At 44.1% G+C, this 27,539-nt stretch overlaps 1 protein-coding gene across 5 annotated transcripts in view; it reads right to left on the minus strand.

Annotated features, from left to right (window-relative positions):
• The window catches only part of CACNA1I (calcium voltage-gated channel subunit alpha1 I), a 694,988-nt gene that overhangs the window by 355,884 nt on the left and 311,565 nt on the right, over positions 1 to 27,539 (minus strand). For all 5 annotated transcript variants that reach the window (XM_083156129.1, XM_083156128.1, XM_083156130.1 and 2 more), the window contains exons 3-4: positions 19,762 to 19,873; positions 19,017 to 19,150 (exon numbers count right to left, since the gene is read on the minus strand). In XM_083156129.1, coding sequence (XP_083012255.1) covers positions 19,017 to 19,150; positions 19,762 to 19,873 — 246 coding nt within the window. The remainder of the gene's footprint in view (positions 1 to 19,016; positions 19,151 to 19,761; positions 19,874 to 27,539) is intronic.

Below are 27,539 nucleotides of genomic sequence, written 5' to 3' on the forward strand. Positions count from 1 at the left end.
GATAAATTGGTGGAAATTTACTAACATTCGAATGGCTACAAATGCCCGTATAGATTCATAGCCATATATGGCCATAAATTCATGATTTTGAATTCACAAAGGCCATTACTGGGCATATTTTCATTCATATTTGAAATACGAATGCATACACCATCAAAAGTATATGAATGGATTTCACCAGTCATTTGAATTGTGATTCCAAATTTACTTCCATGCCCTATGTAAAATAGGGCCGGTAATAGTCCCGAAAATACGCCTGGGAAATACTCCTCAGTAGTTGGCTGAAGCCTGCATGAATCAGTCAGATCCATGCAAGCTTCTAAGTGTAAAAAAAAAAAAAAGCAGCCCTACCTGGCAATTACCAGCTCCGGGCTCATTGAGCCAATACTGGCTGCAGAAATGCTGTACAGGGGGAATAAAAGTTGGGGTCCCCTTGAATTTCTATAACCAGCACCAGGCTCATGGGCCAGTTCTGGTTCTCAATAACACGGGCCCAAACAGTCAGCAGGCTAATGCTACAGCTGGTGGAACTTTTTCGTTTAAGTTGCCCCGGCCAAAACATTAACTCCTGACTTGTCAGCCTGGGCCAGGACCCTGGAGGAGTGCCCCCCCCCCCCTCCAGGGCACCCCCTGCTCGGAGCTGTCCCCGGCGCCCCTGGGCGGTGGGCACCAAAATGATTTTGTTTTGTAAATAATAGAAGGGTAAACTATTGGGCTATGTTACGGAACTACAAGTCCCAGAGTGTGGGGCATTAAAGGGTGTGCTGTTACTTGTAGTCCTACAACAAAACCAATAGTCAAATAATACACACAGATACCAAGAAAATTCACACTACATACATACACTATAGGTTCCACCATTGGCCAGTCCTCTTCTCCGTGTACTATCCATTAGGGTACCTGTGGATGCAAATAATACTCAGCAGTTCCTCCGGTGTAGATCGTGTACTCTTTGGTCCATGTAGCTCTTGTGGCTCCATAGAAGCTCATGTTAAAGTTCAATATGGACGTCTATGGGCGGATCCCATAATAGAGGCCCATGTTAACAAACTGGAGGAGCCACAAGTGTGTTTACACTTGGAAGTCCTCCCCTGACCGGGGGATTTGCCGGTGACATCATACACCGGGTCCTCCCGAAGCCAATCATCAGTGGGCTCCGGGAAGCTCTGTGGCGGATTGGCTTTTCACGGCTCCATAGTAGCCCATATTAAAGTTTAACATGGGCATCTATGGGCAGTTCCCACCATAGACGCCCATGTTTTAAGGCTTCAAGTCCAAAACTCCTTATTACAATACATCACCAATCACATGTCGCTGTCTCACTGTTATACTTTCAGAGTGGTTAATGCAAGGGCAAATGTCCATGCCTCATTATTGATACCCAATCCTGATTATAATTTAAAGAACTAAATTACAATAGATGCTGTAAACCCTCAAATCCACAAGAGACTATCAGATGCCCGATTCCTGCTATCACTCTTATAAATCCTTGATCACATAAATGCAAAGAAATCTAAAATATAATTTATGGATACTGTATGAGTTCCTGCCATCTGCCTTCGAACAAGTAAATGAAACTCTTCCTGTGTTCAAAACATTGACATTAACCCTTTCCCAGTCCTGGCGCCCAAGGCTGAAGCCTAATCAGCCTATTGGTTAAAAACTGGCACTGCCACCAAGACAGTATCGCAGGAGATGTACTAAAAAGGCCCCACTCAGGGGGACAATGTGTTCCTGGAAACTACTGGCTACTATGACACATGAGGACAAATACTTGTGTGGGTGTATATATATAGCCCGATGGCTTTGCATGCAATGTGTTCTGGCTGTGTGTTTCTCTGTACATTGTTTTCTTCTCCTTGAGCACTTCACAGTGTGTGGCATTTATCTAAATGAATATTGTCATGGCACAAACATAAAAAAAGCAGACGGAATAATCAAAAAATAAAGGTTGCAGGTAAGGTAATAAAAGCGAAGTAATCCCCCAGCTGATACACTGTGCTGCAAAGAGCGGTGACTTTCAGGCTTGGCAAGAGTCTTGTTGCCGTAACCAATAGAGTTAACCCTTTCACTTCCAGCATGTAATTGCTTGGATGTCTACACGCAACGTTCTATCAAGCAGCTTGGTCTTCCTGCTTCGATGCTTCATTAGGCTAATTTGCGCTCGTTCTTCGGAATGCACTCTTATTGCGTTGCAGGTGTTTCCAGCAGGAAAATAGTTTTTAAGTGAAAAAAAAAATGCTAAATTTACTAAATAGAAATATACGAAGCCGAAATAGAGCACTCGGATGACTTTTAGCTGTGGGCCTGTTTACTCCATCATTAGCGTAATCCCTTTTATGACTTCTTCAGAGGATTAGCATCTGTGCGCCTTCATCTACTGTAAGTGTCTTGTCACTAGAGAAATAATGGCTCTGACCTGCTACATTGTTTCTGCCATTCTACCTCCTTATGCCACTTTCTGTCAGATTCTCTATAGTTTTACTCCATGCTGTTCCCACTTCATTGTTATTTATTAATGTGTGTACTGTATATATATGTATTGGGTTCATGGCAGCATACGTTTTATGCTCTCAGTCAGATGCAACAGCCTGCAGCAGTCAATACATTATTCTGGTGCAAGACTTTAACCCCTTCATGACAGAGCCAGTTTGTGCCTTCATGACAGAGCCCTTTTTTTCAAATCTGACATGTCTCACTTAAGTGGGGATAACTTTTTTTTGCTTTTACTTATCCCAGTGATTTTGAGATTGTTTTCTCGTGACACATTGTACTTCAAGTTAGTGGTAAATTTTGGGCGATACAGTCTGTGTTTTTTTGTGAAAAATACCAAAATATCGTGAAAAAATGGAAAATTTAGCAATATGCAAAATGTCACATTTTCTGCTTGTGAGACAAATAATCATACCACTCAAAATAGTTAATAACTAACATAGACCATATGTCTACTTTATGTTGCAATCATTATTTCAACCTCCTTTTCATTTTTTTGGACACTAGGAGGCTTCAAATATGACTAACAAATTCTCAAATTTTCAAGAAAATTTCAAACACTGATTTTTTTAGGGACCAGTTCAGTTCTGATGTGACTTTGAGGGACTTGTATGTGAGACACCCCCATAAATGATGCCATTTCAAAAACTGCACCCCTCACAGTATTCAAAACAGCATTTTGGAAGTTTGTTAACCCTTTAGGTGTTTCACAGGAATTAAAACAAAGTGTAGGTGAAATTTCAAAATTTCTTTTTTTTTGCAGAGTTTCAATTTTAATACATTTTTCTAACGAATACAGTAGATTTTACTAGAGAAATGTGACTAAAAATTGATTCCCCCAATTCTTTTGTTTTCAAAAATATCCTATATGTGGCCCTAGTGTGCACGTTGACCAAACCACAGGCTTCATAATAGAAGGAGCACCTACTTGATTTTGGAGCCTCCTTTTTATGAGATTTTTTTTTAGGCACCATGTAGGTTTCTAGGCACCATAAGTGCTAAAAGTTAGGAACCTCCCTAACAAGTCACCCCATTTTGCAATCTACACCCCTCAGGGAATTCATCTAGGGGTATAGTGTACATTTCAAACCCCCAGGGGTTTCACCAATTTTGGTACAACTGGGATGTGAAAATGGAAAATTACATTTTTTTACACAAACATGCAGTTCTGGCTCAAAATTTTTCATTTTCACAAGGAATGAAGGAGACAAAGCACCCCAAAGTCTGTGCCCCAATTTCTCCCGAGTACGGCAATGCCTCACATGTGACCAAAAAATACCAGTTGGGCGCATGGCAGGACTCAGAAGGGAAGGAGTGATTTTTGGATTTGGCAGCACAGATTTTGGTGGAATGAATGGTGGGTGCCATGTTGCATTAGCAAGACTCCCAAAGCACCAATACAGTGGAACCCCCCCACAAGTCACCCAATTTTGCAAAGTACACCCCTCAGGGAATTCATCTAGGGGTATAGTGTACATTTCAAACCCCCAGGGGTTTCACCAATTTTGATACAACTGGGCAGTGAAAATGAAAAATTACATTTTTTTACACAAAAATGCAGTTCTGGCTCAAAATGTGTCATTTTAACAAGGAATGAAGGAGAAAAAGCACCCCAAAATCTGTGGCCCAATTTCTCCCGAGTACGGCAATGCCTCACATGTGACCAAAAAATACCAGTTGGGTGCATGGCAGGACTCAGACGGGAAGGAGTGATTTTTGGATTTTGCAGCTCAGATTCTGGTGGAATGTTGGTGGGTGCTATGTCGCATTAGCAAGACCCCCGAAGCACCAATACAGTGGAACCCCCCCACAAGTGACCCCATTTTGCAAACTACACCCCTCAGGGAATTCATCTATGGGTATAGTGAGTACTTTGACCCCACTGGTGTTTTGTCAAATTGTTAGGCATCGATACGTGAAAATGAAAAATGTCATTTTTTCCATTAATTTGTAGATTCACCCCATAATTTTATACTTCCACAAAGGGCAATAGTAGAAAAAGCACCCCAAAATTTGTTACACAATTTCTCCTGAGTATGGCAATACCCCATATATGGTTGTAAAACGCTATTTGGGCAGACAGCAGGCTTCAGAAGGGAAGGTGCACCATTTGGCGTTTTTGGCGCAGATTTTGCTGGAATGGTTTTCATGCGCCATGTTGCATTTGCAGAACCCCTGTTGTATCAGAGCAGTCAAAAACCCCAACAAGTGATACCATTTTGTAAACTACACCCCTCAAGGAACTCATCTATGGGTATAGTGAGTACTTTGACCCCACTGGTGTTTTGTCAAATTGTTAGGCATCGATACGTGAAAATGAAAAATGTAATTTTTTCCATTAATTTGTAGATTCACCCCATAATTTTATACTTCCACAAAGGGCAATAGTAGAAAAAGCACCCCAAAATTTGTTACACAATTTCTCCTGAGTATGGCAATACCCCATATATGGTTGTAAAACGCTATTTGGGCAGACAGCAGGCTTCAGAAGGGAAGGAGTGCCATTTTATCATAGAGTTTGCTGGAATGGTTTTCGGGCGCCATCTTGCATTTGCAGAGCCCATATTGTACCTGTGCAGTGGAAATCCCAAGCAAGTGATACCTTTTTGTTACTAGCCCCCCTCATGGAACTCACTTACGGCCGTAGTGAGCATTTTGACCCCACTGGTGTTTTGTCAAATTGTTATGGGCTGTGAAAATAAAAAAAAAAACTAATTTTTTACATTAATATGTAACTTTAGATCAAAATGTGCCATTTTCACAAGGGTTAATAGGAGAAATTGTGTAACATATTATGGGGTGCTTTTTCTCCTGAGTATGGCAATAGCATATATGTGTTTGTAAATTTCTGTTTGGACACATGGCAAGACTCAGAAGGGAAGGTAATGGCATGCGGCTCTTTGTACAAGCTGTGTGGAGTACATTAAAATTCAAGGGAAGTGTGATATATCTTAAAACAATCTTTGATACACAAGCCTGGTTGTGTGGGGCAGGTTTCACAATGGTAAGTTGTGTCCTTTCTTATCCCCTTTTTGTAGCATACTCTACATCGTTTCTGGGACCTTCCTTTCTTTCCAGTGTGGGGGACTTCACTCGGAAAATGTTGCCCTGGTACAATTCGCGAGGCCTCGCTTCCAGAAGTACTAGGGCCCCCCTGTTCCTGGTTGCCAAAAATAAGGGCCTTTATTACTGCCTCTTGGTAATCCAGGAATGTCCCCCTTTGGCCTGCACATCGATGTAGTACAAATGCGTTGTACAGTGCCATTTGTACTATGTGTACAGCTAATTTTTTATACCAGAACCTTGTTTTTCTCATAGCACTGTAAGGCTTCAGCACTTGATCTGACAGGTCGACCCCCCCCATGTACCTATTATAATCCAAAATGCAGTTGGGTTTTGTAGTTTCGGTACTTGTGCCCCGCACTGGGACAGGGGTGCTGCTATGGCCATGCACTGTTCTCAAGATACGGACATCTCTCTTGTCCCTATACTTGACACACAGTACATTGTCGCTGCATAATGCCCTGCTCTCGCCCCTTCTAAGTGTTTGCCCAAGCAGCGACCTAGGGAGGCTTCTATTATTTTTCCGTGCAGTGCCGCATGCCACAGTACTTCTGGAAGCGAGGCTTTTGAATAGTGGGACGCTGGTATAGAAATTATCCAGGTACAGGTGGTATCCCTGGTCCAGCAGTGGGTGCACCAAATCCCACACTATCTTCCCACTAATTCCGAGTAAGGGGGGGCATTGTGGGGGGTCTATTTTTGTGTCTCTACCTTCATATATCCTAAATTTGTGTGTGTACCCTGATGTACTCTCACACAGCTTGTACATCTTCACGCCATACCTTGCCCTCTTACTTGGCAGGTACTGGCGAAATTGGAGCCTCCCTTTGAAATGTACCAGGGACTCATCTATTGAAATGTGCTTCTCGGGGATGTATGCCTGGGCAAACTTGGTACTAAAATGGTCTATTAGGGGTCTAAGTTTATATAACCGGTCATAATTGGGGTCATCCCGCGGTGGGCACTGTGCATTATCCCTATAATGGAGAAACCTAAGGATCGCTTCGAAGCGGGTCCTTGACATAGCCACACGGAACATTGGTGTATTGTATAAGATGTCTGTGCTCCAGTAGGACCTAATCGTGGGCTTCTTCACTAGCCCCATGCACAGTACAAGGCCCCAAAATATAACCATTTCATTTTTATGTACAGGGGTCCACTTGCGGGGCTGGGCATAATTAGAGGTGGGGTTTTGCTCAATAAATTGTTGGGCATAAACATTAGTCTGGGTGACCATTAGATCAACTAAATCATCACTAAAATTTTTTTTAAAAAAGTCCAGCTCTCTGAACCCTGCTGAATTAAATTGTATTCCTGGATTCCCTGTGAACTCAGGGACCTGGGGTACGTAGTTTTCAGGGGTTGTCCATGTGGGGTCAGAGGACTCGACTACTGAAGTGGGAGTCCTGCGTTGCCTCCTCGGGGGTTCATCAGAGTCACTAGATGATGAAGAGGATGACAAACGGAAATTTGTCTCATCCTCGCTAGCAGACTCAGTATCAGAGGCCAGAAACTCGTATGCCTCCTCTGCAGTATATGTTCGTTGGGCCATAGTTTTATTGGTGTATGTATTTATGAGGTGCTTCAACACGTGTGGGGTTTTGTAGCACTGACAATGTGCAAATGCACTGCAAAAATTATGGTGTGCGAATGCACTGAAAAATTATGGGGTACAAATGCACTGAAAAATTATGGTGTACAAGTAACGCACAGAAAAAATTATGGGGTACAAATGCACCGAAAAATTATGGGGTACGAATAACGCACAGAAAAAATTATGGGGTACAAATGCACCGAAAAATTATGGGGTACGAGTAACGCACAGAAAAAATTATGGGGTACAAATGCACCGAAAAATTATGGGGTACGAATAACGCACAGAAAAAATTATGGGGTACAAATGCACAGAAAAATTATGGGGTACGAGTAACGCACATAAAAAATTATGGGGTACAAATGCACCGAAAAATTATGGGGTACGAATAACGCACAGAAAAATTATGGTGTACGGATAAGGTACAGAAAAATTATACGGATCACAACACACAAAATTAGGTGGTGACTACAGGGAGGGTGATCACAGCACAGATGACCACAGGGAGGGTGATCCCAGCACAGATGACCACAGGGAGGGTGATCACAGCACAGATGACCACAGGGAGGGTGATCCCTGCACAGATGACCACAGGGAGGGTGATATAGGCAGGGGTGACCACAGGGAGGGTGATCCCTGCACAGATGACCACAGGGAGGGTGATATAGGCAGGGGTATTGTGGTGATCAGCGCAATTTCACACAGCCTAAACACAGCCTAAACTCTGACACAGCTCTGACACAGCTTCTCCTTCCAAAGCTCTAACACAGTGAGAGGGTTAGAGCCCGGGAAGAGAAGCAAAACACCCCTTTTACAATAGAAAGGCTGTGATTGGTGTAGTCAGGACTGACTGACCAATCACAGCGATCGGCGGGGCGGGACCACTCTGATTGGTCCGCGGGCGCACTGACACGATCGGCTGCTGTTGATGACAGCAGCCATCTATACTATGTCGCCTTGTCACTTGACAAGGCGACATGACACAGCGGGGACGTACCTGTACGGCAAGGTGCGCGAACTACCCCGCTGCCGTGACGTACAGGTACGTCCGCGGGCGGGAAGGGGTTAAGAACTGCAGAGGTCGCTTCATCCAATAAATTATGAAGAGACCTCTCCATGGATCAATAGTATCAAAAAACTATATAAAATTAGAGGGTTTAATTTCTTAAAATGTTCAAATTATCTGTTATAACCATAAAGGTTCATATTACTCCTGTTGTTAAGAGTTAAGAATACTACAGACAACAGGGTACCAGCCTGGATCACCTCAGCCTTTAATGACTTAATGTCACATCTCTCTGTCGGGGATGATTACTGCAGTGCAAATTTTTTTGTAAATTGACACCAAGGGAACGGATGAGAGGGATTATCATTTAACAGATATCACTTTGTGTTCTGTCTCTTTATTTCTCTCAATAGCTAGAAATATAAATATAGAAGCACATAATGTTGTGTTCTATTTATAGAATATTTGAGAGAGCGTGTTGTGATCGTTCATGTTATCTGGTCCCCATTGTTCACGTTGTATATATGTATATTCTTTGAAAAGATGCTCTTTTCAAACTATGGCTGGGATGTAATGAAAGCTAATTTTAGCGGCAGGAAAAAAAGTCGGTGGAACTCGGATGTCGAAATGTCTGACCTCTCTCTGGAACTCGGACAATGGGCCTTATTTTGGTTCATTCTTTCTGACAAAATCCTTCTTAGATGGGCAAAACCATGTGCACTGCAGGTGGGGCAGGTGTTACTTGTGCAGAGAAAATTAGATTTGGGTGGGGTTTTACTTCAAAGTGAGATCTATATTGCAGTGTAAAAATAAAGCAGTCAGTATTTTCCCTGCACAGAAACAAAATTACTCACCCAAATCTAATTCTCTCTGCAAATGTTACATCTGCCCCACCTGCAGTGCACATGGTTTTGTCCATCTAAGAAGGATTTTGTCAGAAAGAATGAACCAAAATAAGGCCCAATGTAATGGCATGAGTCTTTAATGCTCTGAATGTTAATTGGATCCGACTTCTGATTGTATTTTTTGAGCGGGAAGGGGGGGTGATAAAATCTATGCCACTGTTTCCGCCGGCGGAAATAGCGGCACTCATCTATTCAATGCTGCCGTTTCCGACAGCGTTGAAGGCTTTCAGATACAGCACTTTTTAAAATCGGATCTGATTTGCTGGAAACGGATGCTAATTGAATTTGCAGCTGATTCTGACCATTTAGCAGCCGTTTTGACAAAACACAGCCATCACTCGACGGCTGGAAAATTGAATACCGTCTGTCAAGTTAAATTCATAACGGGTCGAGGAGTGTCCCGATACTCGAATTCGAGATTGAATGCCCCCTGAGTGTCTGATGCACATGGGACTGCGAAGCCAGAGATCATATGTGCAGCAGATAAGATAAATCGCAATCGGACCCATTAGCAGCACATATTGCAGGTGCTTTTTAGCATCCCCTTTACTTTGAACTCCCCCGGCAGCTCCTTGGGAGTTCTTTTACATAACAATTATGCTGGTATGTACTTAGAAATGTGAATAAAATATCAAACAACGGCTCTTTTTGGAAGGGTTATCATTTTCAAAGGCCTTTTGCTCATGCTCAGACTGAAATGCCCACTGTGGGGTGTGCTGGGGGGATCCGATGGAATCCCTCTCCTGGGAAATTGTGAAAAGAAGCCTACAGTCTTCTATTTGGTAACGCCACATAGAGATGTCATTACCTATTGGTTCCAAGCTCCGGAATGTATCACGTTCCGGAGATTGGTGCATATTGGAAATGCAGCAAAAGGGCTGTGAGTCTATCAAATTTAGATTATGAGGAAGGTGTTCACTATGAAGGGAGATGTACCAGGGTGCAATTAATTTTGGTACTGAAACCAAAGGTGGGGCCCAGGAACAGCTTGCTCGAAACATAAAACATCTGGTGAATTTATCTCTTTGTGTTCTTGAGGACTCTGTAGTCCTCTATGTGCCAAACTCCATGCTATATAAATGTGATATTATTATACAGTATTAATTTTAATATACCATACCTGTATATACTCAAGTATAAGCCGTCCCGAATATAAGCCGAGGCACCTAATTTTACCACAAAAAAATGGGAACGTTTATTGATTTGAGTGTAAGCCTAGGGTGTGAAATGCAGCAGCTACTGGTAGCCCTTAAGGCCTGAGGTACCTAAGACAGACCATGGTGTGTCTAGAACCCCAGAAGTCTTTTTTTATTTTTTATTTTATAACAACACATGTAATACAAATCCACAAAAAAAGACAAACAGTTCAATGGCTAGTCACTAAAAACTTCTTGGCAGTGTCTACATATGATTTTTTTCCATTGATCCTGTATACATAAACAATTACTCACAACACAATATACATACATACATACATACATACATACATACATACATAATCATCCAGTGCAACTCCTCCTTTTACATTTATCTTTAGTTAACTCTCAAAAAACAGGAGGTCTTTGTTCCAAGAACCCTGCACCTACTACTTCTTTCTTCCCTTAGGTCATAGACTCTCGTCCTTCTTTACTTGGGTATTAATTTCCTAAAACAATGTGTCTTATATATCCGTGCATTGCATACATATTATATTTCCCAATGTACCTTCGTCCTGAGGCCTGGAGAGCATTTATTCACACAGTCCTATCTTTTATTTAGTGATTGTAGTCATTTTTACCTGTGCTCTGTATATTTTTTTCCTTATTCCCCTCTTCTTTTCGCTTTAGTTCTCTACTAGTGATTTCTTATTTCTCATTTATAACATGTGCTCTGTGTTTTACCTTCCTTTCCTCTTTAAGTCTCTTCCAGTGAATTCTTACTTATCCTTTGTAACAAATAGTGATTCAATCTCTTATTTCTTCACCCATTTTTGCCATATTTTGTAATATTTTTTTAACGTGCAGAAGTCTTATTTTGATAATTTACCAATTTATATATTCCCTCCCCTTTACCTCTCACTCCCTGCTTCCCTGCCCCTCTATGTACCCCTCTCACCACTGCAACTCTCGCTACCCTACTTCCCAGAAGCTCTCGGTCCGCTGTCTCCCCCCCCCCCCCCCCAGCTCTGTATTACACTGTTAATAAATATACAAATAAAACATAAAAAATACTGCCTAACTCCTGCAACTTTGTCCTGCAGATGGGTCTCCATTTCCTTTTGTGCAGCCTGCATGCTAGCGCAGGCTGCAGCTTCACATCAGCTGTCAGAAATCAGCCGTCGCAGCCTTTGCTGGCTATGCAGTGCTGGCGGCTGAGGGACAGGAGAGAGCAGTGCCACAAATCAGATGGCTAACAGAGATCTGATCTGTGGCGGCTGACGGGAGGACCCTCACTCGAGTATAAGCCGAGGGGGGGTTTTACAGCATAAAAAATGTACTGAAAAAGTCGGCTTATACTCGAGTATATACGGTATGTGTATAAGTAGAGTTGATGACTACCTGGTGATCACCAATATTTCATTGCTGGTGGCATTGTGTTATTATTAGCTGTGAGTAACAAATAAACATGAGCAGCGACTTCAGATTGGTGTATATGAAAGCCTTCTGGGATATAAGATATACAATACAGAGAGGAGTTTAGTGACCAAAATACAATACAGGGAGCATTTTAGTGACTTACAGTATATGCAATACATAGAACATTATAGTGGATAATACTCAATACAATAGCATACTAGCTATGGATATACGATGTAGACTACATTTTAATGACTGATATACAATTCAAAGAACATTTTAGTGAGAGATAAAAACAATCCTAGTGGGTAATATACTACACAGTTGCCTTATGGCAGAACAGTCCCCTAGCTTTAACTGAGAGTTCTGCAGTTGCATTGGCATTTGAATGTTTATACTGGACTGCATATACAGTATACTGTAAATTAGAATGTTACTGAATATATAGGGGGGTATTCAATCCCTGCCGCTATTTCCGATGGGTGAAATAGCGGCAGGCGCTTATTCAATGCTGTCTTGACCAACAGCATTGAAGAGCCAGATCAACAGAAGCTGTCTGGCCCGTTTTGCCAAGAATGGCAATCCATGGTCTTTTATGCGGACACGTCCCTTTTTTGCCAATCGGCAGACGGGGCATTTAATCCCGCCTGGCGATTTACGGTTGAGCAAAACAAAAACGGGCCAGGGTCACGGCTGTCGGGGCGGATAAACAGTGGATTACTTAAACAAAGAGCCTGATTCAGACCTTCTAGCTAAGCTGCGTATATTCGCTGCCTAGGTAGAGGCTGCCTTGGCAAATGTCCACCCCCCCCCCCCCCCCGATGCCCAAATCCTTTTACTATCAAGTGAGCAGATGTGATTGCTTACACACTCGCATGTGGCTGCAAGGAGTGCAAATTGTTTAGTGTCGGACTGGCCAACAGGGGCCTGGAGGCCCCCACCTCCAAATTGTGCACATGAATTATAAATTTATTACATTACACTGCACACAACTATGTTGCATTGCTGTCATTATTCTGGTACATTAACATTGATGTATTAACAGTATTTACTATATTTTACTATACTATTTACTCTCTAATGGTTGGCCAAATTCTGTTGCAGATGGCCACACCCCCTCTGGAGCCTTGCCACACACCCTTTAGTAGACCCCTATAACTTCATTCCCTGGTGGGCCCTTCATGCCTCAGTCTGACACTTAAATTTTTGATGGTCTCTGACCATCGAATAGCTTTTCTACTGTTCGTAAAGAAAAGTCAGCCTGGACTGACTTTTCTAGCTTACGCTACCTGACGAATTTGGGGGCGGGCACTGATGTCATATGACATCAGCCGCCTGCTCCAAACAGGCATGGACATGCCTGCATTCGCAGGGGTACCCCATATGCTGGGTGTTCCCCTGTTACCGGCCCATGCCCCCCCCCCCTTCTAGCCCACTATTGTTCGAACACCTCAGTAAGTGTTAAACTCACCAAATACATTCAGTCCAGGGGTCTGCACATGCGCATGTACAAACCCCCACACCGAGAGGGTCTTAATCACCCCAAAAAGTCAGCTTGAGAAATTCCTGTTGAGGAACATGGCAAGTGTTGAGCAGGACAGTTTTGAAAAATTTGCTAAGATGGGAGTTCTATTGAAGATGGCATGTTGCCCAGAGCAACCAATCAGATCGTATCTATTAACTTCTAAAATGTGCTCAATAAATAAGAAGTAGAAACAGATTGGTTGGTACGGGCAACTCCCATTTTGTAAATGTTCCCTTAGTGAAGGCTACAATATTGCTGCCCATTATGCAGTGATGGTCCTGTTCTGGAGACCATTACACAATGAAAACCCCCAAATCTCACAATGAAGACCTACAGTAAATAGAATATATAATGCACTTCTCTAGCAATCCCTTATTGTCCTTATTGAAGAGTCGATGCCTCATTACAGTAGCAATAGGGCTCGTGGTAGGATGACCCTGCATTATCATGGTTATTCACCACAAGGCCCATGCTGCCTATAGGGTTTAAAGCTCTTTACTCCGTATAAACAGTTTCCGTCAATGGATAACAACGGTATTAGGAATACATCTTTGGAATGGTGGAAAAGATAAGAAGGCAGGCTTGGGAGAAGTTTTAAACTTATTTAGGTGTGGCGCATAAGGCCGCCATCCATATTGTCTACATGATAATGTTGACATTGTTAAAATGTGGGCATGTACACACTCAAAATGTTGACATTCATCATGTGGACATCATGACTTATTTACCTACTTATCGACCCTCTTCAAATGGCTGGGAGGCTTCTAAAAATCATGTGGCGCTCCTAGCCCAATAGCAAGGTGGGCAAGCATCTCGCTTTCCCTCAGCAATAGCCCCAAGGAACATCAAAGTACGTAAAGCATCAAACATAACAAAATGGGGGGTATACACTGCGCTGTCAAAAAGGGGAGGTAGTGAATAGTATCCAATAAAGTGGTTCAATCACGCTGTGCACAATGATGGAGGACACGCTGTATATACTGTATCAAGATGTAAAGACATCAATAAAAATAATCATAACAATTAGGTGGGTAATCAACAGAAATTGGAGTATAAAAACACACACAACATATACAAATTGCACTGGTATGAAGTACTAAAAAGGTTAATGGGTTAAAAGCAGACTCAATAGGATTTCTTAGTGGTGGCTGCTGGCGTCCCAGCTTAGAGGATATAGGGCAATAATAACTCAGAGACGGCCGCTTGGTAGGGACCAATGGCTGGTATCCTGAAGCAACAGGAAAGTTAGTAAGCCAAACGACCTAATTTAGCAAGTGGGCTGACAAGCAATGTTTCCATGCAGGTGTTTGGCAGGTATAATTTGTACCGGTGGTGCCTGCGGGTTAGTATAAGCAGGAAAAGCAAAGTTAGTATTATGCTTACGCAGCAGGAGTCCCGGGATGTCACTCGTGAGTGGGAGTGCAGGTATTGCTCACTGGCTAGAGAAAGGTGGAAGCGGCACCTCCGTAGATGATGGGAGGTCCGTGTGCCGGGGTATTATCTCTGCTGCGAAACATAACATAACAAAGCAACAGATGTCTTTCAAGATAAAGAAATACTACTCATAGGGGCCCAATTCTGGCTCATACAAAGTAAACCAATTTCGGCCTATGGTCGCGGTTTGCCCATGCACATTTTTGTGCATGGGCAAACCCCGACAGCGAACAGCCGCAGCAAGTTACTTACTCGCTGGGCAGTTCACAGTGGGGAGGGAGGGACTGGGGAGTCATGCGTGGTGGCGGCGCTGGGCCAAGGGAACGCACAGTGTTTCAAGGGCGTCCCCATGAAAATGCTGATTGTTCCCATAAGTATGCGGGTGGTCAAATGATGTCAGCTGCCCGCCCTGTCTCTGTCCTGGTGGCTGCAAAAATAAGTCAGTCTCAACTGACATATATTTACGAAGGCAGGGGAAATCATTCGATGGTCCGCGACCATTGAATGATTTCTCCTGCTGCCGGCACACGCAAGCGGAAGTGTCTCCCTAAAACATCCCCTCAGATGGTTGCGAGGGGATACGGTGGCGGAGGTCTGAGTATTTGGCAGCGTGGCATCACTTGGGACTCGAGAAGCTGGGAGCTTTTCAGCTTACTGAGTCAATCAGAATAACCCCCATAATCAATAATTAAAATCTCACACAGCCTTTCATTAGGCTTACATCTGATGACAATTCTGCAATGAATGACCACCGTAATTTGAGAAGATGGAATACATACATTAGTAAGATGTGCTCCATAAATGTTTCTGTAATTTACTATGAAGTAATTAGCTGCAATATACTGTAAGTAATATTCTACTGCAGGTCATTTGTCCTGGGCACAGGAATGTATAAAAGTCTTGGCTGCTAAAGGCATTTCCTCTATAATACTATATATGCCTTCGTATGCTTGGTATTTGTTTGCTGACACAGTGATTTATTCCTCTGTATTTCTTTGACTCTCATCCTGAAATTTCTGTTTATCACACTTCTCACTGCCCCTTTCTGCATTTCCCTCCCCTGGAATGAAATGCTGTCTTCACAGAAAGAAATTATACAGGTGAGAGGAAAGATAGGGAGAACTAGAGCAGAGAGACACAGAGAGAAGGCGATCTTTGTATCCTATTCCATTCACAGCGGCTTATGTGAATCGGATAAAATAAATTCTTAGATCAACACGGTAGAACAGAATATTCCTTTGTGTACTCTTGGTTGTATTTTACAGTGGTCAACACTGTCCGTCAAAGGGTTAACTGCCGTAAACAACAATAAGTGCGGAGCTCAGAAGTTGGCATTTACCTCAGAATCACTCATTCTTATTTAACTTTAGTTGGAAAAGCTGAAATTTCAGAGCTGGTTGCATTGTATGGAAAAATAAGACCACTGCCCTCTCCCTCTGTTTATAAAACTGTATTGTGATTCCTTACTGTCATATTTCATTATATCCCGGTTCTCTTCCTTTATCTGCCCACAAGTAACTAACTGTACACTGTATTTTTGGGCAGCATGGACGGTGTAATGGTTAACATTACTACCTCACAGCACTAAGGTCATAGGTTCAATTCCCACCATGGCCCTAACTGTGTGGAGTTTGTATATTCTCGCCTTGCTTGCGTGGGTTTCCTCCGGATACTCCGGTTTCCTCCCTCAATCCAAAAATATATTGGTAAGTCAATTGGCTCCCAACAATATAGATTGTAAGCTCCACTGGGGGACTGAAGTAAATGTTCAAATATTCTCTGTAAAGCGCTGCGGAATATGTATGCGCTATATTAATAACTGGTAATAAATAAATACTATTGCAGGGATACATATTATTGACCAACAATTGGAGTGCTTCTAATCAGAATACCAATGCCGGAATCAATACTATTGCAGGGATACATATTAATGACCAACAATTGGAGTGCTTCTAATCAGAATACCAACGCCGGAATCATATAGATGGGAATCGCAACAGGGATCAAGTCAATTCCCTCCCCCTGCCCCTCTAAACCTTTCCCCACAGGATTTTCCTACCCCCCTCCCCACGGCATTACCATATTATCCTCCCTAGTCCGATACCCTGCTGCCTAAACCTAACCACCGACCCTGCATCCTAACCCTAACCCCCTACTAAGTGTAACTCAAAGGGTTAATGTAGTGCCAAGGTCCATAAGAAATAATGGGGCAGATGTATTAAGCTTTAACAAGAGATAAATCCAAGGGTGATAAGGAGAGATAAATGTCCAGCCAATCACCTGCTAACTGCCATGTTACAGGCTGTGTTTGAAAAAAGTCAGTAAGGAGCTGATTGGCTGGACGTTTATCTCTCCTTATCACCCTTGCATTTATCTCTTGTTAAGGCTTAATACATCTGCCCCAATGGGAATGCGAAGAGATAAACTGGAGATAAAATGGAAGGAGATAAAGCACCAGCCAATCAACTCCCAACTGTCATATTTCAAACACAGCTGATTGGCTGGTGCATTATAGGCCCCCATACACTAGGGCGACTTGTCCTTAGGACAAGTCGCCCCCGACTTCCCCCTGAGCTTCCCCGGCTGCTCCCCGGGGGAGCTTGATTAGATTGGCACTTGATGTGCCATTTTTTACATGTGATAAATCGTCTCGATTTATCACATGTAAAAAACCCGGGGAGCAGGGGGGGGGGGCTACAGAGGTGGGAGCTGGTGGGAGCAGGGGGGCGGGGGACACGTCTGTGTCCCCCGCTGCTGGGGACGCTGCGGGGGACAGCGTCGGTGCGAGGCGGTAGAGGCAGCAGGGGGGGCTGGGGACGCTGCGGGGGACACGTCTGTGTCCCCCGCTGCTGGGGACGCTGCGGGGGACAGCGTCTGTGCGAGGCGGTAGAGGGAGCAGGGGGGGCTGGGGACGCTGCGGGGGACACAGGCGGCAAAGAGCCGGGCAGGGGGAGCCGGCCGGGAGCTGTCAGTAATGAATAAAAAAAAAAAAGCCCATACAATGAATGGGCAGCCTGTGATTGGCTGCTGAGCGCTCTCTCAGCCAATTGCTGACTGGCTGAGAGAGCGCTCAGCCAATCACAGGCCGCCCATTCATTGTATGGGCTTTTTTTTTTTTATTCATTACTGACAGCTCCCGGCCGGCTCCCCCTGCCCGGCTCTATGCCGCCTGTGTCCCCCGCAGCGTCCCCAGCCCCCCCCTGCTCCCTCCACCGCCGCGCCGCCCCACTAGGTCCCAAGTCGGGTGGTCGGACGTGCAGCAGGTCCGACCACCCGACGCAGATCCGATGCGCACGGGACCGCGCATCGGATCTGAGGGGACATCAAAACTAGCCGATTTTGGTCCGATTTCGGCCAGATCCGACTGATCTGGCTGAAATCTGACCAAAATCGGCTAGTGTATGGGGGCCTTATCTCCTTTGACTGTATCTCCAGTTTATCTCTTCTCCAGGCTTAATACATCTGGACCAATGTAACACACTCACCCAGGGGCAGATTTATTAAGCTTGGAGAAGAGATAAACTGGAGATAAAGCGGAGAAAAGGTAAAAGGAGATAAAGCACCAGCCAATCAACTCCCAACTTTCTTTTTCAAACACAGCTGATTGGCTAGTGCTTTATCTCCTTTTACCTTTTCTCTGCTTTATCTCCAGTTTATCTCTTCTCCAAGCTTAATAAATCTGCCCCCCAGTTTGTGAAATACCGTCAGAAATAAAGGGTAAGCATTCACTGTTGTGATGAAAACATTTAAGATAATCTAGAGATGACAGCGTAGCCCTAGTTGAAATTACATTATCGGGTGAGTGCCGGTCCTTCATTTCTTAATGTATTTCAAGGGAACATGCACTGTGAGGAGCACTGCTAAACAATGTTACACTATGTAAAGGGAGAGGCAAGGTCACTGCTGGAAAAGGAAGTGATCAATTGTAAAAAAAATTGAGTAGATATACATTTTTTAGTCCTAGTGCTACAAAATCCAGAAACGAATGAGCATACTGTAGATAATAGAAAACATACATGAATATAACTATGTTATATCATTGGTGATATGCCCAAGAAACCTGAGTAAACAATTCAGGTAGCCAATATTGTGTACCACTCAGTAACCAATATTGTGCTTTCTCAGTAACCAATACACAACATGATTTCACTACCACCTCTATCATATGACCAACACAACATCGTCATTATCATGATTAATAACTGTTGTATGGCAAGAAAACAGAAAATATTGTGTTAGTAGCTCTACTTATTACAATCAAAATTTCAACAAAGCAATCTCTGCATCTCTCCAGCCATCAGAATGCCCGTTTCATGCAACGTATCAAGAATGTTATCCTCACAATCAAGTTCTTATCATTGTTTCCAGAAACTAAAGCATGACCTTCCAACTTTACATACATCTACCAGACTCATTATAAGATATTTAAACATGTACTTACCCAGCCATTACAATGAAGAAATCCAATCTATTCCAAGTATCTCCAAGGTAACATTTCTTCCCAAAAATCCCCAAGGCCACCATCTTCACCACCATCTCCATTGCAAAGAAGATAAAGATGAAATCATCAAAAACCTAATATTATAAATACAAGAAGAACTGGGTTAGGATGCCATCCAATATACAGCCAATGTAATCTATTTATTGGTATTGTGCTTAGAAAAAGTGGGCCTAAAAGATATAAACAGCACAAGGTTCTCGAATAGCTAAGAAACCGCTTAGTGACAGTTGGCCTATAAGACTGATTGGGCAAAGGAGAACCCCTCTACTGGAAGACTGATTGGGCAAATGAGAACCCCTCTACTGGAAGCCTGATTGGGCAAAGGAGAACCTCTCTACTGAAAGCCTGATTGGGCAAAAGAGAACCCCTTTACTGGAAACCTGATTGGGCAATGGAGAACCCCTCTACAGTAAGATAGAGTTCTGCTACAAAACTTATTTAATGTTACTTGTGCCACCACCTTATACAGTAAGTGGGTCCAACAGCATCAATAAATGTTTCTTATTCAACAGTAAGCTCCAAAAGTTACTTACGACTTTGGATTTTTAAATAATGTGCTCCAGATTTTTTTGTAGGTTTTTAAACAGTAATCTGTGTATTTTTGTTCCATCGGATGGCCCTTGATAATGCTATTGTCTTTCTACCAATGTGTCCAAAAGGTTTATAATTTCTGTTATTAACTTACTTGAAGAATTTGGCACCGATCAGAGGAACAGTCAACATCTTCACAGGGTTGAAACATTCCCAGAGTCACACAGTTCAGGAGGATTACCATCATGCTCAGGCACTCAAACCACGTGAGATAATTGAGGTTAAGGAAAGTAATGACCAGCATTCCAATATAACATACACTTTTGTGGCAAGCCAATAAAAAATGTGTAAATACTGTATCTTGGGCTCAACATGAATGTATAAAAATCATAACATGTACAGTATAGTACTATACTTTCAGAATTCTTGGTGGATAGTTCATACTGTACTTTTATAGTCATAAAGCACAGGTCTTCAACCTATGGTCCTCCAGATGTTGTGGAACTACATGTCCCAGCATGCCCTGACAGTTTTGGCATGCTCTTATAGGAAAAAATGTGGCAAAGCATGTTGGAACATGTAGTTTAACAACATCTGGAGGGCCACAGGTTGAAGACCCATGGTCTAAAGAAACCCATTTGGAGTTTTTTTTCTTATTAGATCTGCATTTACTATGGTGCATGTACTTGGAGTCATTGATCCACTTTTCCCTTTTTAAGGGTTCGGTAACAAAGAGACATCCACTGTTGATACTCGCAGCTCAAATGATGTAGACTTAGCCCATGGTGATAATTATAAGCTTATCAGATGTGTTCCAAACAATCCCATTACTCTAAAAATGTAAAAGGTCACAGGCAAAGTACTTATACATAAGGAATTAATCCCCAAGGTAACCTAACAGATATGTATAAGCAGCTATGATATTATCCATTTTCAAGTACTATTATTGTTATTGACATCCTTTTTTTTATAGGGCAAAGAAACAGTATGAACAAAACGAGAACAATATGACATAGTACAGAACATTGCAGGGCATGGACAAGCTTTATAAACATTGCAACAACAGTAGTAGTCTTATAATTCCTAAACAGGGTGCCATTGTAGGCAATGGGATGATGGTATAAATTTAATTAGAGCTGGTGACATCACTACTCACAGATTATTATTATTATTACATTTTATGTGTAACCACTTATAATTAATAACATCATATTCACTGACTATAACTAATGGTGTCACTGATTACTAATTGTGATGACATTTCTATTCAACACTTATACCGAATAACAGCTACAATTCAAATTGAATAACATTGAATGTGGTTTATAGTTAAAAAAAAGCCTGCTGTTTGAGTAATGCATAAAGATACACATTTCATAATTAATATGACTTATTTAATTATGACTTTTCCTGATATAAACTGTTTTGATTTTAGAATATGAAACTATATTGTCATAGCTGCATATGTTAGTACTAGGTGATTCATCGCGCCCTACGGGCGCTCTTCACACCGTCGTAAGGGGCTGCGCCCCCTTAATTTGTGAACGTTTGTATATGAGAAATATGGTTAGAATTGTATGAAAGATGCCCTGTATTGCAACTTAGGTGTCCGCGAATCGCGGGAGGGGGGGTCGCGGGGGGTGCCGCGAATTGCAGGGGGGGGGTTGTGGGGGGGTGGATGCTGCGAATCGCGGGAGGGGAGGGATTGCAGAGAATCGCGGGAGGGGGGTCGCGGGGTGGGTTGCCGCAAATCGCGGGAGGGGGGTTACGGGGGCGGGGGTTGTGGCGAATAATGGTAGGGGGGGTCTCAGGGGGTGTGCCGTGAATCACGGGAGGGAGGGTCACCGGGTGGGGTGCCGAGAATCGCGGGGGGGATGTGTGTGCCGTGAATCGCGGGAGTGGGGGTTGCGGGGGGGTGGGGGGGGGGTGTGACGCCAATCGCCACAAGAAAAAATCAACACAGAAAGGTCAACACATGTAAATGTTGACATAAGTGTGGCACTTCATTGGTGTCCATGTCGACACATGAGAATGAATATGAAAACATTAAAAAAATGAAAAAAAAAAACTTCAAAAACTCATGTCAACCTTTTTCATTGTCGACCATAGCCATGTCAGTGTTTTCCATGTGCAATTTAATTTTGGATCTGCCGCGAATCGCGGGGGGGTGCCGCGAATTGCGGGAGGGGGGGTCGCGGGGGTGGGTGCCGCGAATCGCGGGAGGGGGGTTACGGGGCGGGGGTTGCGGCGAATCACGGGAGGGGGGGGTCACGGGGTGGGGTGCCGAGAATCGCGGGGGAGGTGTGTGTGTGTGTGCCGTGAACCGCGGGAGTGGGGGTTGTGGGGGGTGGGGGGGTGTGACGCAAATCTCCACAAGAAAAAATCAACACAGAAAGGTCAACACATGTAAATGTTGACATAAGTGTGGCACTTCATTGGTGTCCATGTCGACACATGAGAATGAATATGAAAATATTCAAAAAATGAAAAAAAAACTTCAAAAACTCATGTCAACCTTTTTCATTGTCGACCATAGCCATGTCAGTGTTTTCCATGTGCAATTTAATTCTGGAGCTGCCGCGAATCACGGGGGGTGCCGCGAATTGCGGGAGGGGGGGGTCGCGGGGTTGGGTGCCGCGAATCGCGGGAGGGCGGGGTTCACAGGGGTTCCGGTGGGGGGTTGCCGCGAATTGCGGGAGGTGGGGTGCCGGGAATCGCGGGGGGGGGTTGCGGGGGGGGGGGTGTGACGCGAATCGCCACAAGAAAAAATCAACACAGAAAGGTCAACACATGTAAATGTTGACATAAGTGTGCCACTTCATTGGTGTCCATGTTGACACATGACAATGAATATGAAAACATTCAAAAAATAAAATAAATCTTCAAAAACTCATGTCAACCTTTTTCATTGTCGACCATAGCCGTGCCAGTGTTTTGCATGTGCCATTTAATCCTGGGGCTGCCGCGAATCGCGGGGGGTGCCAAGATTTGCGGGAGGGGGGGTTGCGGGGGGTGGGTGCCGCGAATCGCGGGAGAGCGTGGTTCATGGGGGTTCCGGCGGGGGGTTGCCGCGAATTGCGGGAGGGGGGGGGTCACGGGGGGGTGCCGCGAATCGCCGGAGGGGGGGTTGCGGGGGGTGTGACGCGAATCGCCACAAGAAAAAAATCAACACAGAAAGGTCAACACATGTAAATGTTGACATAAGTGTGGCACTTCATTGGTGTCCATGTCGACACATGAGAATGAATATGAAAATATTCAAAAAATGACAAAAAAACTTCAAAAACTCATGTCAACCTTTTTCATTGTCGACCATAGCCATGTCAGTGTTTTCCATGTGCAATTTAATTCTGGAGCTGCCGCGAATCACGGGGGGGTGCCGCGAATTGCGGGAGGGCGGGTCGCGGGGGTGGGTGCCGCGAATCGCGGGAGGGCGGGGTTCACAGGGGTTCCGGTGGGGTGTTGCCGCGAATTGCGGGAGGTGGGGGGTCACGGGGGGTGCCGCGAATCGCGGGAGGGGGGGTTGCGGGGGGGTGTGACGCGAATCGCCACAAGAAAAAATCAACACAGAAAGGTCAACACATGTAAATGTTGACATAAGTGTGCCACTTCATTGGTGTCCATGTCGACACATGACAATGAATATGAAAAAATTAAAAAAATTAAAAATAAATCTTCAAAAACTCATGTCAACCTTTTTCATTGTCGACCATAGCCATGTCAGTGTTTTGCATGTGCCATTTAATCCTGGGGCTGCTGCGAATTGCGGGGGGGGGGGGGGGGGGAGTGCCGCGAATCGCTGGAGGGGGGTCGCAGGGGGGGTGCCGCCAATCGTGCAAGGGGGGTCGCGGGGGGGTTCTTTTTGCCGCGAATCGCGGGAGGGAGGTCGCGGGGGGTGTTTTTTCCGCGAATCGGGGGGGGGGGGGGTCACGGGGGAGGGTTTGCCGCGATTCGCGGGAGGGGGGGGTCGCGGGGTGGTGGTTATGCCGCGAATTGCGGGAGGGGTCGTGGGGGGGTTCTTTTTGCAGCGAATCGCGGGAGGGGGGGTCGCGGGGGTGTTTTTGCTGTGAATCGCGGTAGGGGGGGTCGCGGAGGAGCGGGTGTTTTTGCCGCGAATCGCGGGAGGGGGCGCGCGGGGGGGGGAGGTTTTGCCGCAAATCGCGGGAGGGGGGCGCTCACCTGGTGGCTGTGGAGTAGCAGTGCTGGGCAACATGGGAAGGCAGTGGGTGTCTGGCACTGTCTGTGGGCTCACTGGGCTGGTTCTCTGTCACATACCTCCCAACATGACCCTCTCCAGGAGGGACACAATGCTCTGTTTCTAGACTTCCCCTTAATGTATGATTGCCATCACCTGTTTTAAACAGGTTAATTTCTCAGAAAGGTGTTCAGCACAGATGAAGGCAATCACACATTAAGAGGAAAGTCCAGGAACAGAGCGTTATAGACACAGACACCCACTTTGAGTGACAGATGTAGCCAAATATATAGGAGATTATTTACTAACAATCCCCACTTCACTTGTGTCAGAGTTATGCTGATAGAAAAAGTCTGTATTCTGCTATATTATATTTACTTACAGTAAGTAGCTGCAATATTTCTAGAGCTTAACACGTTGAGGGCGGGATGTATTAAAAACATCGCCCCTTGCCGCGCCACCACAGTGATGCTATCACATATGTACTAACATATGTGCCTAGAATCGCAATGCGGTGACGGAGGCCCCAGCGATACCTTTGATGTGGTGTGCGGGGGGTCTCCTTCACATACCTGGGCTTCAAGTTCTCCTTGTACATGAAGCAGCTGTCCCCGGCACCTCCTCCCCCCTACAGCTGGAAGGACCTCTGACTGTGTTGTTAGGGGGAGGAAGAGACTAGTGTGACAAAGGTGTATGCCGGGGAGGAGGAGTGGGGTCGGCGCCTGTGGCGGTTGGCGATAAGAAGCCCATAGGCTTCTATAGGGTATCGCCACCAAAGATGGGGATACCCTGGCCAGCGAAGACACGGCGGCCAGGTCTACGTACATTTACAAATGCAGTAAAACGCCCGAAATCAGGGGTTTTACGGCATTTTCCCCTTAGTACAGTACATCCTGCACTGAGTTCCAACATTGCTGTGCGAGATGTGCAAAATATCTGCTAAAAATGCCAGGGCCGTAGTCGAGGAATATGAATCACTTTAGTGAAGTTTTGGTAAACACTGAGCCAAAAAAGAACAGTCGCTGTGAGCGAGGCTGGCATTTTTAGCGGATATGTTGCTCATCTCTTACGGCAACGTCAGCAGTCAAACGGTAAATGCATTTCCAAAAAAAAAAAAAATCAGCTACATTAATTGTGGGCATTAGCTTTCCTAAGAACGCCTAGTGTATATAAGACACGTACAAACCGCAGCATAAAGATATTGGGTATGGCTCGCAAGCGCTAGTGACACAGACCAGTGTCACCTTTCTGAAGACTCTAGTTCTCATATCAATTACTTAGAGTATCAAGGATGGTCAAAGTGACATTGCTGTGACAAATAAACCAACTCAGCTCCGTTCTGATTGAGCTGCAGCCATGGTGTTAACTAGGAGCGCAAGGGAGCAAGAGGAAATAATTATTTGGGTGGAAAAGAAATACAGTTCCCTAATACATTCTGTACAATTTAATGAAATACAATCTGTGTGATATCTCTAAAAAATTCAGCATTCACTGCTTTTTTACACCATGTAGTCAAATCCTTCAAAAATCATCCATAAATGTCACTGGATAAATGAAATTCACAAACTCAAAATTCTGTTGTGGGGTGTAAAAAATGTTTGCTGTTTTTTCTTTTGTTTGTTTATTTTTTAAGTATTTGGAGGCATTATACGGTCATGTATAACCCACTCAAAGCTTATTAAAATAAACCATGCTCCATTGACCAATTAGGATAAGAAACAAAAATCTAATGGCTAAAATTAAATATTTAAATTTCTATAAGATGCAAATACAGGATTTCTGGATGGGGTTTGATTGTAGAGTGATTGTTACCAGCCCATGATCGATGCATAATTAGCATGTACAAATGTAGCCATGTTCATCTGTTTCCGCTATGTCACGGATGCAACATCCGTGGCCACAACAGTGCATCGAAGACCACTCATTGAAAATACATTAGCCATCAACTCAGTGCGGTGAGTCGCAGGTGTGACTTGCTAATGCAGACAGGCGTTCGCGAATGTGATGTAGTCGCGATGAGCATGGCAACATCTATAACAAGCTATAGTCTGCCACAAGCAGAATACAGTTATGTAATACAGTACATACATATGCAGCACTATGATAACAGTGAAATGTTCTCTCTGGTGTGATGATTGAGCGATTCACAGACACACAGACTTATGGGGGTTTTCAATCCTGGATTCCAACTGTCGGAATGTTCCAACAGTCAGAATCCTAGCCCATTTTCACCCAGGTCGTCAAATTTATTGACAGGCGGAATTCAATGTTTGGCCTGTCAGGTGGCAAAAAGGGGGCGTTCCGGCTAAAAAAAGCTATGGATTGACGAGAGATGGCTGCAAATTCGTCAATCCATTGCCGATTCCGACAAAACGGATCTGACTGGTTTGAAAGTCGGATATGTTTGGTCGAGATCCGCCTTCAATGCTTTCGGAAATGGTATTTGGCTCTTCCTGTCCTAGTACATCTATTCAACATTTATGAACTACTATTTTTTAAAAGAATATTGAATGAATGGTAACAATCCTTATAAAGTTGCATAAAGGCATCTGATTACTATACTCTATATTTCAAAATATGAATTAAATTTCATATAAAAAGCTGTTGGAAATATACTTTAGCAGAGAGAGCTAAAGAGATCTGACAAAAGTCGAACATTAGCCAAGATGTATCCTCCTTGGTATTTAATATTAAATATGCTACCTCTAATGGTATGAGTGTGTTCTGTTGTTTCCACTTAGCCAAACATATTCAAGAACATTGCATTATGGGAGCATTGCCAATTCACCCATTGCTCTCTGCCTTCCGACAAAGAGTAGCAAGAACAGATTAGATGTATTCAGACAGAGCCAGCAACCAGCAATGCAAGTACTCATGTCTAAGCAATCCGCACAATGCAAAACTACAATTCACATTACAAAACAACAAATAATGCAGAATATTTTTCTGGGTCGAAGTCATAAACAGATGTTGTGCCATACTTTGTGGGAGCCATGGGATTTACTATACATTCATCAATATAAACATCTTATTCAATGCAGTTGAAATTCACCTATCAACCTACTTGTAACAGAATACTCCTGCTGCATTTACATACCGAGCTATCACTGCTGCTTCCAATGAAACTCCAGCGATAGCTACTCCAACCAAAACAGAGATAAGGCCCCCAAACACTATGCTGGGGTATCGAATGCAGCCTTGCCTATTATACCTCAGCAAATTCATCATATGTTGTCCTTTTGCATATGATGCATCGGTACTTATGTAGTAACTGGGCTGCCGCTTTTGAAATCGGGTCCATCGCATCGCATCGCACCCGACCAAATCGCATGCGATGCGATGCGATGCGATGCGATGCGATGGACCCGATTTTTCCATAGGATTCAATGTTAAAATGGACTGAGTCCATTTTAACATGGAATTATATGGGAAAAAGGGGTCCTTTTCATACCCCTACTATCCAAGTGGGCATGGAGTTGGATATAAACCTGTGGCGAGCGTAGCGAGCCACCGAGCCCGAAGCGTGGCGAGCGTAGCGAGCCCCGCGAGGGGACACAGAATACCGTCCCCTCGCGGGGCTCGCTTCGCTCGCCACGCTTCGGGCTCGGTGGCTCGCTACGCTCGCCACAGGTTTATATCCAACTCCATGCCCACTTGGATAGTAGGGGTATGAAAAGGACCCCTTTTTCCCATTGAATTTCATGTTAAAATGGACTCAGTCCATTTTAACATTGAAT

Source organism: Crinia signifera, chromosome 8 (assembly GCF_055691185.1).
Source record: "Crinia signifera chromosome 8, ASM5569118v1, whole genome shotgun sequence".
Classification (NCBI taxonomy): domain Eukaryota; kingdom Metazoa; phylum Chordata; class Amphibia; order Anura; family Myobatrachidae; genus Crinia; species Crinia signifera.